We start from the raw sequence: 12352 nt of genomic DNA on the forward strand, positions 1-12352 counted from the left end.
AATGCAATTTAAACACATTTCTCTTGGAATTCAATTTTTTTTTTACACGCATATTAATATTATTATTAAATCGTGATGTGAAAAATTAAAATTATTATAAATAAAGAAAATTGATTTAAACGATTGCGATCGATTTTTTGTTAAATTATATTTTAAATCCTATCAATTTGTATTTTTTGGTTTCATAAAACAATTTTAGAACCTAAAAATTTTTTTTAAACATTTAAAAGTGTCTTTTTCAATGTTTTAGTAAAATTGGAATTACTCGTAAAATAATAAACGGTTTTTACAGTTCTTGATCTTATTTTAAAGGTAATTTTCCACATAATTAAAATTACTATTAATTATCGTGTAATTTTTTTTTCTGAAAAAATATAATAATAATTTTCAATACACTAATAAACAAATTTAATAAGATGGAAAAGTTGTTGATCAGGAACTCATATTTAAAGATAGATTTTTTATTACAAATAAAATTAAAAATAAAACAAACATAAACTATTTGATAATTTCAAATTCACAGAATTAAATATATGGTTATTATAGAAAACTAACCTTAAAACTAATAAACAAAATTTCAATTTTTATAATCCTGTATATTAACAAAAAATTACATTTTACATAGAATGGGAATAATTTTTTATATTATTTACTGACAGAAATAACAATAAATTATTCATAATATAGATATATATTTCTAATGTTTGACTTTAATGTGAAATGTTATTTAATTTCTTTTAGCAAGATTTTCTGGTGACGATCGCATATAACCGGTTTTATTCAAACGTTCACAAGCTGCCTTCGCGTCGTAGGTACTAAAATGAAGAAAAAAATTTTTAATTTAATTTAATTACAATAAACATAAATAAATAATAATTCTAATAATAATAGAAATTTTCAATTACGCGTAAAATTCGTCATATGTTTTCCTTCTTGCATCCATGACAAAGTGTTTAAATGTAAATCCACTCAATAATGCTACTGCAATTCCTGCATAGATACCTTTCGTTACATATGCTATATGCATTCCTCGCATTACTGGTTTTGCAATTGGCCCAGGCATCTAAAATAATTGTTAAATAATAAGAATAGCAGTTAAAAAATTTAAATTAAAATAAAAAAAATATCGATGTAGAAAAGGTAGAAAATTACTTGAATCATATATAAAATGGTAATTTATTTTCATTATATATAGTTATAAAAAAGAATTTAACAAAAATTTACTCCAATTTTACATTATTTTCGTATTTTAAAATTTTAAATAACCATTTATTTGTAAATGTAAGAAATATTTTACGAGTCATAGAAAGTTGTATTTGTATATAGAAACGGAAATTTTAGGTTATGTTACCTAAATTGTTTTAAAGGTTTTAAAATATACTTTTAGGAAATTTAGGAAAATTAATAATTATCTATTCGTTGTCATAAGGTAACAAAAATTGTTATATTATTAAATAAATTCATCTGTTATATATAAAAAAAAAAAAATAAATAAATTATTCAATTATTACTTATTAACAATAATCTGTTAATATATAAATTTGTTTCCCTTGATAATAAATAAATATAATGATCGATCATAGAAAAACATTTTTTGCATAGAAAATATAGATATTTAAACATATTGGAAACTATTTTCCAATAATTATAAAATTATACATAACATAAAACAAAGTCTTTGATCTTTACAAAAAATCATTATATTTTACAGTGTACCTTTAAAATTCCTTAAGATATCACAAAAAAGTTATGTAATAATTATTATTAAAAGTATTCAACAATTAGTAAAATTGACAATTTATAAACGATATCATATATTTTTAAACATACCTTAATTGAAAGATTGCCTTTTATATTAAAAAATAATCACCAATTTAATAAAAACACTGTTGAGAATAAAGAATTGTCACGCACACGATAATATATCCAGAGTTACAAAGGTGGGTGAGAAGAAGGGATTTTTTACCCCCTCCTTTTTTTCTCTAACTAAATTACAAAAATTATTTCCAACAAGTTTTTTATTATTATTTTTTAACAATACATTGATGAAGGATAATTTTAAATTTACAACAAATAATTAGCATTAAAATTCGATATTCATATTGTCAAAACAAGAATGGAATATAAATTATTATTTCTCTTGTATTGTATTCTACTGTACTGTGATTGGTGGATTTTGTTTTTCCTGACAAATTCCACTGTCAAATGAAATTGTTTCATTCAATTTCTTTTATTTTTCTTTATCAAATATAGTTTGTTAAACAATTTTTTTTTTTAATATAAATATACTTGCAAATTAAAAAGAAAAAAATGGAATAATTATTTAATATGTAAAAAATGATTGGTTACAGTATTGGACAAGTGATTTTTAATTTGTCGAATTAATGGACAAAATATTTCTCATTGGTTTAGCAAGTAATTGTGCGCAGTCTTCATTTTAGAAACAAATGAAATTTCTTTTTATTAATTTTTGAAAGATATTTTTAAAAAAGTACATAAAAAAATCAAAATTATTGTTACAAAATTAGAAATTAACTAAAAGGAGAATAGGAAGAATAACATGTTTTAGAAAAGTATTTTTGATTCGTGCATTTCAAGTGTCAAACACATACACACGTTTACATGTGTATATACACAAAGAAAAGAATTGTGTTCACATATGCAAGCAAGAATTGCATATATGTGTTTCAGTTTAATCAGTAAGCGTATATGAAAAGTAGTGGTGAGTTCTTGTACGTGTTTTATTCTTAAAATCGTCAGAAGCAGTCACAAGTCAAAAGTTGATGGAAGTCAAGTTGACGTGATTGTGATCGCGTAAATGTCATATCTTTTTTTTTAGTGGATTTTTAAGATTATTTTCCCCTTGTGTGTAAAAGATAAAAAAAAAATTATAAAATTGTGTTTCATTAAAAAAAATTTGTGTTGTGTGTGTGTGACAAACCAGAAGGGAGTTCTATAAATAAAAGGAAACGAAATTATTTTTCCCCAAGATTCAACAAGACAGCTGACGAATGTGAACCAAAGTGGTGACTAGACTTTTATAGTTTTCCATCGGTACTTATGCACTCAATTTTTATTTATAGCAATGAGAGTTTACTATATATTACGCATATAATCATTAATTGTCTTTTAAGGCAAATATTTTAATTTCTAAAATTATCGTCATTTTTTTGTTGTTTCGATTTTCTTTTTGTTGCATTCTCTCTCTTAATTGATCTCTCCTTTTTTTGTGTGTTTGTTTTGATGACAATTGTGCATATACATATACATATATGAAAGAGGCAAATTGATAAGAACGTCATTGCTGCGTTAAATGTCCTTCATCTGTACTTGTTTAGATTGAGTCTGTATAAAAAGTGTAATACGCTCTTTTTTAAAGTGAGGATTTCCTGTTTTCTATATATTTTTTCGGAAAAAGAAACATATAAACAATGGCGTCCCTTTATGTATACAAAGCATTATTTTGCTTTATTCGGAACATGAGATTAAAAAAAATAAATAAGGAACTACAATTTTATTTTATATTGACAATATTAATTTCTGAGATACGATAAGAAATTGTGAAATAGTAAAATTTATTATCAATATCAATTTTGGAATTATGTTTTTAGATATACGAACAAAGGAAACTATGGACCATTTTTTCTATATTTTTAATTCTCCAATTTTACGAAATATTAGAATTTTTTTCGAATAATTTTTTAATGTAGAATTTTTACTACTTTTTTTCTTATTGCACTGTTATTTTTATTACCTTTTTTTCACTGTACCGTTTTTTTTTAACTATCTTTTAATGTTTTACAAACAAAAGTACAAATGAAGGACATATTTATTTAGTATAAACATTTCACTGTTTTCTATTTTTTTTTTATCTGTTTCGTTATAACAATTAAGATTTTTCTTTACTTTTTTTTATGCGTTAACGTATCTTCGTTTTCGTTATTCAAAAACGTGTATTGAATATATTAAACATTTCGAGAGTCATTTTTCAATTCAGAAAATAAAGTTTCTAATTTACATCGATTAAAAGTTTTTTTTTTTTTTTTTTATGTAATGCAACACGCAATTAATTATATTTTGTTGGTCATCTTCCTCATTAAAGTTCCGTGAGAGAACAAAAAAAAAAAGAGATATACAGTGAATAATTAAAAAAAATGACTTCATTACATTTTTGAATAACATCTTTTTTCAAAGCATAATTTAAATTCAAGTGTAGAGTGTAAAAAAGTTATTAATTTTATTATAAAAATTTTTTTTTCTCTTGTAAATATATGAAGCTGAAGTACGCAACGTTTATAATAAACGATTTTTAAAGAAATAATTTTTTAAAATGAAAAATTCTATAATTTTCTGCCTAAAAAATATTTCTTGTAGTTTCATTAATCAACAAATTATAAAAAAATATTTTTTAGGCAAAAAATTATTTCTTTAAAAATCGTTTATCATAAACATTGCGTACTTCAGCTTCGTGTAAATATTATATTGGTAGATTAACAATTATAAATGATTATTATGATAATTTAACGTTTATTTATGTAAAATTCTTTTTTTTTAGCACTGCTGTTTGGCAGTTCAGATTGAAGGCAGTGAAAATGGATCAAATGATTGCTTTAAGCACTCAAAATCCATTATCACTGCTGATGAAATTTGGAATGATGGCGTGGAATAATACTTGCGGGATAGGAAATTGCTCCGGTCATGGAGAATGTCATAATGGCACTTGTCTCTGCGAGGTAATAATAATAATAATAATAATAATAATAATAATAATAATAATAATTCTCCTGTTTAATCATTTTTAATAATCTATATTGTCTATATGATACTGTGAAATTTCCCAATTATATATTCTTTATTAAAATAGAAAGTAAAATGAATAATCAAAAACACGATCATATATTTTATTTCCCAATGTTCAAAGTTCGTGAGTTTTTATTCTTTTTTTTTTTTTGAATTAAATTAAATTTAAACCAATTTCTCAATTTTATTTTAAATACAATAGAATAGTTTTGAAAAGACTAAAATATAAAGGATAATAATACATTTTTGAAATTATTTAATAAAAATGTAAATATTATATTTTTGTTTAATTACAAATTTTGAAATAATTTATTTTTAAACATAATTTTCTTATTTTTACTATAAAAATATAATTTTATTTTTATAAATTAAATTAATAATAATTTTTATGTTTTTAAGGAAAATATTGTTAATTTTAGAGTTCTTTATTTACAGATTCAATTCGATGGATCAGAATGTCATGTTCCGAACTTCAGCTATTATATTGGATTTGCATCAATGTTTTTCTTACTTGCCTTTGTTTGTCTATTACAATTAATAATGTGTATAGTTGCCGAATGGCAGAGAATGAAAACCCCATCTCTTCTGCGTGCTTGTCAAGTGACAACGCAAAAAGTTTTATATTTTGTTGTTTTTCTCGCCTCAATTATTCGTGGTGCTTACTTTACATCTCCTGTAAGTATTTAAAATTAAAAAAAAATGAAATAAACTTTTAATCTCGTTTTAAGAAAAAGATATATAATTTGATAAATTACTTAATTTTTTTAAACAAAAAGAAAAAGTAAAAAGAATTTTTTATTACGATATTCGTTTAAATTGTTGTTTTCTTTTTTTACTTTTATCGTTTTATTGATTTATAAAAATAGTTAAAATACCACGTTTTAAAATTGATATGATTTGTATTTATTATTTTTGGAAATATAGTTAATTGACTTTTATTATTTTTTTTTTACTGTTTTATCCAATATTTGAAATTGATTCGATTTGTATTTATTTGGAAAATAGTAAATTGACTTTTTTTTTTATTGTTTTATCAAAATTGAATTGAATTACGCTTATTAAATAAATGATCAGTATTTTAATTTAATAATCAATATCAATGAAATTTTCAATAATGATAAGAAATAATTTTCTTTTTACGTTTATTTATTTTTTTTTTTATTGATTAAAAATGCTATTTTATGAAATTGAATTATTCTTTGTAAATTATCAGTAAAATTAAATAATCAATGGAATTATTTTTTTTTTTAAGACTGCATTTGAAGAAGGATGGTCAAGAAGTCTTTTATCAGCGTACTATCCATTTCTTTTAAGTGGATCATCGTTAATTGTCTGTTTTTGGGCAGAAGTATTCCACTTACGTGATATTCGTTACGATAAACCACAGTTTCTTTCGAAATCATTTTTCGGTTTTCTTGTATTTAATGTCATTACATACTCATTATTGGTTGCGGAATTTGTCATTGTTCAAATGAACACGGATGTTGATAAAGTAAGTATCAAAATAATTGAAAATATATAAAAAAAAAATTTTTTTTGAAAGAAAGAAAATAATTTTTTCCCCTCTTTTTTTTTGCAGAGCTTCTACACACATGTTTTTAATGGGTGCTATGCTGTTCTTCTTTTTATTGTCGTTATATTTTTTTTGATTTATGGAGTCGAAGTCTTTTTCAAGGTAAAAAGAAAAAACAGTCATTAATAAATAATTAAATTAATTACATGAGTAAAGATCAATTTTATTGATTAGAAAATCGTATGACTGGGAGAGAAAAGAGATAATTTTGTCAGTGAAAATTTTCATTTTTATTTTTATTAGAAATAATATTTAATTTTTTTTTTAATTTAATGCAGGCTTTTAAAGCGAAAAGTTACACACTTTTTTTTACTTTTTTTTCGACAAGGCTACTTGTTTACTACTAATTTTGGCCAAAAGCCATTAAATGCTAATTTATTCAAAAAAAAAAATAAATAATTTTAAAAATGACAAAATTTACGAATTTTAAATTTTAGCGAATTTTTGGATTACTAAAAGCTCGCCATGATTTATTATTGGCTGCGTTAACTAATGCTTTGTATAAATATTTTTTACACGAATTTTCATTTTTCAAAATATCATTTAACATAATTACTTCTTAAACGATTTTTAACTCAATAGAATTTTTAATTTGGCAAATTTTTTTTTGACAGAATTTTTAATTTACAAAATTTTTTCTTTACCCAACTGTTTTTTTTTAAATAATTCTAATTTAACCGAAATTCAAACAAGAATTGAAATTTAAAGTATTTTGAACTGAAAAATGTTTTAAATAATTTAAATGACAAGATCTTGATTACATTTATTAGAAATAATTATTTCAACAAAAAATTGGAATCAAAATTTTTAATAATAATTGAATTTCAGGAGATTTTGAATTAAAATTTTTGTAAATTATAATTGCTGAAAATTATTAACAAAGTTTCAAACAGTAATTGAATTTTAGTGAATTTTTAATTAAAAAATGTTTTATTTAATTGAATTGAAATTATTAATTTAGCAAAGAATTTTAGATATACAAATTTTAAAAATAATTGAATTTTGGATTAAGATTTTTAGAAATAATTGAATATTTGGAGATTTTTAATTAAAATTATTGTTTTAAAATACTAAATATTTTATATAACCTTCCAATTTCAAGTTCTAGGATTTAAAAATTCGAATTACTTAAAATTCTACTGAATGAGAATTCTAATAAATTAAAAATAAATTAAATTAGAATTTTTTTTTAAGAAAGAGTCAAATAAAAATTTGGTACTTTGAAAATTCTGTTGAGTAAACATTCGTTTATCGAAATTTAATAATAGATAGTTTTTTTTAAATAATCAGGAGAAAAATGATGTTAATTTTATTCCTCAGAATTTTTCATTCAATATTTTTAGACGAGAAAATTGTTAACTTCAAACTTTGAAAACTAATTTTACTTCATTTTAAAGATTTCACGTTTTTGATACCTTTTTCAACTTTGGGGGTACTTTTTAAAAAAAAAATTATACTTTTTCATACTTTTCTTAGTCTCGAAGCTTCGAAGACAGTTAATGTTTTTTTATTTATTTTTTTTTTTGTAGGTTCGAGGAGGCTTTTTATTCGAGGATCATGTAACATCGATAGCGACTAAAAATCATATTCCTGGAGAGACGGCAGCAACGGAGGAGGAAGTTGTGACAGCGAAATTATTCGAAACTACTCCAACGAATGGAGAGACATTAAATTTAAAAACTCACGTCAATACATCTCAATTGCATCAATCTAGATTCGGATTAGTTTTTCAAGCTTTCATGTTGCTCATTGTTGGAGGATTTCTTTTTAGTGAAATGCTCAGTGATATTTGGAAGACCAAGTATGTTTATTTGGAATTATTTTTTTACTATTTAAAATAATTAAAATATATTTTCTCAATTATTAGTATATTTAATTATACAATTAATAAAATATATATATATATATATATATATATATATATATATATATATATATATATATATATATATATATATTTTAAATGAGTTTCAATTTTTTTTCACTATCAAGGCAGAAATATATATAATTCTTTATTATTAGAAAAAAAAATGGAAAAAAATTGCATTTACTAAAAATATTCTCCTTTTTTTCCAGAGTTCCTGTATATAGTAGAAATTGGCATGACGTTGTGTTTCGTGTAATTGAATTGGCAGTGGCAGTTTGGTTTCCTTGTGTTTTATGGAATTGCACAAGTCCCGAGAGATTGTGGATATTAAATCCAAAGCGATTGTTAAAAAAATTGGATCTCGATCAGGGAAAAGTTGCAAATGAATTTGAATTAAATGATAAAAATTGTTCACCCGATTCGGAATTATTGAAAGACGGCGCATGCAGCAGTGGCAGTAGCAGTAAAGATTGTTGGATTTGCTACGATAGTTATCGACAAGATGCTGGTCCATTGATTCAACCTTGTCAATGTCGAGGAGATGTGAGTGCCGTTCATCATGATTGCCTGCGTCGTTGGCTTGTTGAGGTAAATTTAAATTTTCATTCTTTTCTGTATATACATATTAGTTACACTTGACTTTTTTTTTCGTTCGTTAAATCACAACAATCTTTTCTTTTGTATTTTTAAGTTCAGTGTCGTGTTACTAATTTCTTTTCATTTCATTGCTCCCTGATTAGTTTCTCGGCGAAAAAAAAAGAAAGGAAAATATCCTCACTTACATTTTTAAGTAAATTTATATTTTTTTAGAATTATTATTATTATTATTATTTTTATTTCTAAAATATTATTATAAATAAAATAATTTAAAAAAAATTAAGAAATAATAAATACTACCTATTTAAAAAAAAATATTTATTAATGTTATTAAAATTGACATTTTCGACTTTTCAGTTTTTTGATATTTTCTATTTATTATTTAAAATGATTTAAATTGCATTTTTATTATTTATTTTTAATAATGTAGGATTTAATTTAATTTAATTTTGTTGTTTAATGGAGAATTATGAAACAAATTAAATTGTTTTAGAGCTCAATGAATTCGGATAGTTTGATTTGTAAAGTGTGCGGCACAAAATATAATGTGGAACATTCGAGAAGATTAGATTGGCAACATAGTTTGACACCTCGACATTGGCTTCAGACTTTTGCCATTGTCACGACAATGTGTGGTTCTGCTGCAGCTGCATGGATTCTTATTCAACTTGTTGAAAGTCCATTTATAAGAATGTTTTCAGCAGGCACTACATTATTAATTATTTATATTTGCATAAGGTTCGTTAAAATTAATATTAAAATAGTTTTTTTATGAGTTTTTTATATTAAAAAAAAAAAAAAATTTAATTGTAGCATATTAATTTCTCAAAGAGATTAAAATTTTTTTAATTCGCCTACAATTTTTTTTAGTTATTTAAATTATGTTCAGAAAAAGGAATTCTTGTATTTAAAATATTTAAATTCTAATTTTTGAAAAAAATTCTGTATTAATTCTTGTTAACTATTTTTTTTTTGCAGATTTTTAAGTTTAAACACAGTTGATGCGTATGAACGAGCCAAAATTTCATCGTTAAATATCGTGAATGCAGACATTAGTTCAACAAAATCAGATCAAGTTTCAATAATTAGCAATGTTGTCTGCGTTGATTTGGCAAAATCCGATGTAGCGGCAATTTAATTTTTAAATATTCTATAAATTTTAGTTTCAAATAATGATGATGATGATGAATCCTTTCAGGTAAGGATTACAAAAAAGAATGAGAGAAAAGAAAATACTAATATTGAGAATTGGTAATATTTTTTTGAAATTTTGACAACAGTATGAAATTAAAAAAAGAAAAAGAAAAAAAAATTACTAATAATTGCAATACCGGGAGAAAAATTGAACTTTCGACAGTTCAATTTTGTACAAATTGAAAGACTTTTGATGACAATGAAATGAAAAAAAAAAATTAATATAGCGTGAAAGATAGTATTCTATACTTTCTAGGACCCCAGTAAGGAATTTGTTCCTTATAAAATCAGAATATAGAGTGAAAAAAAAAATTTGCCTTCTTCATAAGGCAATATATATATAGTATATATAAATATAGCCTTTTATTTTTGTACAATTAATTTTCAAATCAATAATGTGCAAATTGATGAGGCATTTCTAAATTCAAGTCATTTAGAATTTAATTTTTATTTGTTTTTTACTTTTTCGAAGGGAGTGTAATTTCTTCACAAATTCTACTTTGATTTTCAAAATAAGAATTAAAAATTTTTCTTTCAAACTTTTTTATAAAATTATTTTTTAATATATTTTTCAATAAATAAGTAAATAAATATTGAAAATTACACGGTAAATAAGTAATTTAACAATATTAAAGAAAAAGTTGATATTTACGTTAAATAAATAAAAATAAAAATAAAATTTGTGATAAAATTAAAAATTAATTATAAAAAAGGGAAAAATGAATATAAACAAATTTTTTTTTTTTTTAAAAAAAAAGGTAGAATTTGTGTTTTAATATCATTCCGAATTGTTATAGAAAAAAATTATTAAAGAAAAATAAAAAAAATGGTTCTAGGCTTATTTATAGAAATTAGAAATTTAATTGTAATAATGATCCAGCCAAAGTATATAATATAATTAATAACGAATCCTTGACTTATAATGCGAGAGTGAGATCTTAATGTTTGAATTGATATTGTGCGTTCAATTTTCAGAGTTCATTTTTTTTTTTTTTTTTTTTTTTTTTAAACGTGACATTTCAATATGCTTTTTAGGTTTTATATCGAATTTTTTCAATAATGCTTATCATTGAAGAATTTTCTTGTTCAACTGCTTTACATAAATCACAATACATTGACCCTTCAATGTTGCATTTCCATAAAGCATAGACTGATTAGTTGAACTTGACACACCAATTATAATTATCAAATCGAATTTTATCGTTTTATCATTTTTTTTTATTTTATTATTATTTTATTATTATTATATTTAATTAATATTATTTTATTTTTATTATTATTATTATTATTATTATTTAATAATTACATCCTCAAGGATAATAATTTTTCAATAATTGAATTTCTCAAATGAGACATTTGAAAAAAAAAAAATTCTCTCTTTAGAGAATTCACAATCACTCGACTGTTTTGCACTTGTTTTGAGATGCAACATTAAAGGTGAAAATCATTTTTCAATTTCGTATGTTTGATTATTTGCGAACATTTTCAAATACTCGTATATACATAAAAATATTAAAATAGACAACTTTGTACCGTGTAAAGATATTATTAGTGATAACTATATTCAATAAGTTCTGTATTTTTTTTTTTTACCTAAAGCTGAAAATTAATTGTTTTTTTAATATTTAGATTTTTCTTTTGTATATTTAAAAAAAAACAAGTTAAAATTCAGAAAATGCAAATAATTTTGCCCTCTTCATATTTAATTGAGAGAAAAAAAAAACAATTTTTTTTCCCCTTTTACCTGCGTACAGAAAAAAAGTAAGTTACTCGAAAAATTCTTAAAATATCTATAGATAATAATAATGAATACAAGTATAAAATAATAGAAAAAAATTGTAAGTAGCAGTTTTTAAAAACAAAAAAAAAAAAAAGTTTTAAGCCTCCCCTCCCCCATTCTCATCTATATAATAATACACAATTAAATAGTTGCTCGTAGAATTTCATTGTTAAGATTTAAAAAAAAAAAAAAAATTTCGCGATTTTTCATATAATATGCTCGATATCAATTCTCTATTATAGAATTATCTACGTATATAATAAACTAAATTTTAATCTTAATTCAATTCCTTCAAGTACAAACGAGATACGAATTCTAACACTGAGAATTTGATTTCAAAACAATGTCTGGTACTTTTACTTTTTATTAAGTGTTAATTATTAATATTTCATTGTAATATATATTATATTTAAGGCTTACGTAAGTTATTACTTTTAAAAAGCGAATAAAACATAGAGATAAGCTGTGATAATATAAAATGTACTAAAAAAAAAACTCAGTAGAAATGTCCCTCAATAAATGCCATATAATTAAGTGTAAA

At 22.5% G+C, this 12352-nt stretch overlaps 2 protein-coding genes across 3 annotated transcripts; one reads left to right on the forward strand and one right to left on the reverse strand.

The window, feature by feature from the left end:
* Positions 1 to 575: 575 nt before the first annotated feature.
* LOC127284028 (uncharacterized) lies at positions 576 to 2078 on the reverse strand. The gene is made up of 3 exons (XM_051309312.1): positions 1831 to 2078; positions 906 to 1063; positions 576 to 815 (listed from the first exon to the last, which is right to left on the reverse strand). Exons 2-3 carry the CDS (start codon positions 1061 to 1063, stop codon positions 728 to 730), a joined length of 246 nt encoding a protein of 81 aa, XP_051165269.1. The 5' UTR covers positions 1831 to 2078; the 3' UTR covers positions 576 to 727.
* Positions 2079 to 2433: 355 nt separating this feature from the next.
* On the forward strand, positions 2434 to 12352 carry LOC127283970 (uncharacterized). 2 transcript variants are annotated; one of them, XM_051309179.1, is made up of 9 exons: positions 2434 to 3054; positions 4556 to 4733; positions 5236 to 5475; positions 6053 to 6292; positions 6380 to 6475; positions 7903 to 8174; positions 8450 to 8828; positions 9331 to 9575; positions 9816 to 12352. In XM_051309179.1, the coding sequence occupies exons 2-9, from the start codon at positions 4593 to 4595 to the stop codon at positions 9973 to 9975; spliced, it is 1773 nt and encodes a 590-aa protein (XP_051165136.1). In that variant the 5' UTR covers positions 2434 to 3054; positions 4556 to 4592; the 3' UTR covers positions 9976 to 12352. The 2 variants fall into 2 exon arrangements, with proteins under 2 accessions (XP_051165136.1, XP_051165137.1); XM_051309180.1 differs by having other exon boundaries at positions 2434 to 3026.

The sequence above is a fragment of the Leptopilina boulardi genome, unplaced genomic scaffold (assembly GCF_019393585.1).
Source record: "Leptopilina boulardi isolate dan_hultmark-lab unplaced genomic scaffold, ZJU_Lbou_2.1 LbouV2_316, whole genome shotgun sequence".
NCBI classification, from domain to species: domain Eukaryota; kingdom Metazoa; phylum Arthropoda; class Insecta; order Hymenoptera; family Figitidae; genus Leptopilina; species Leptopilina boulardi.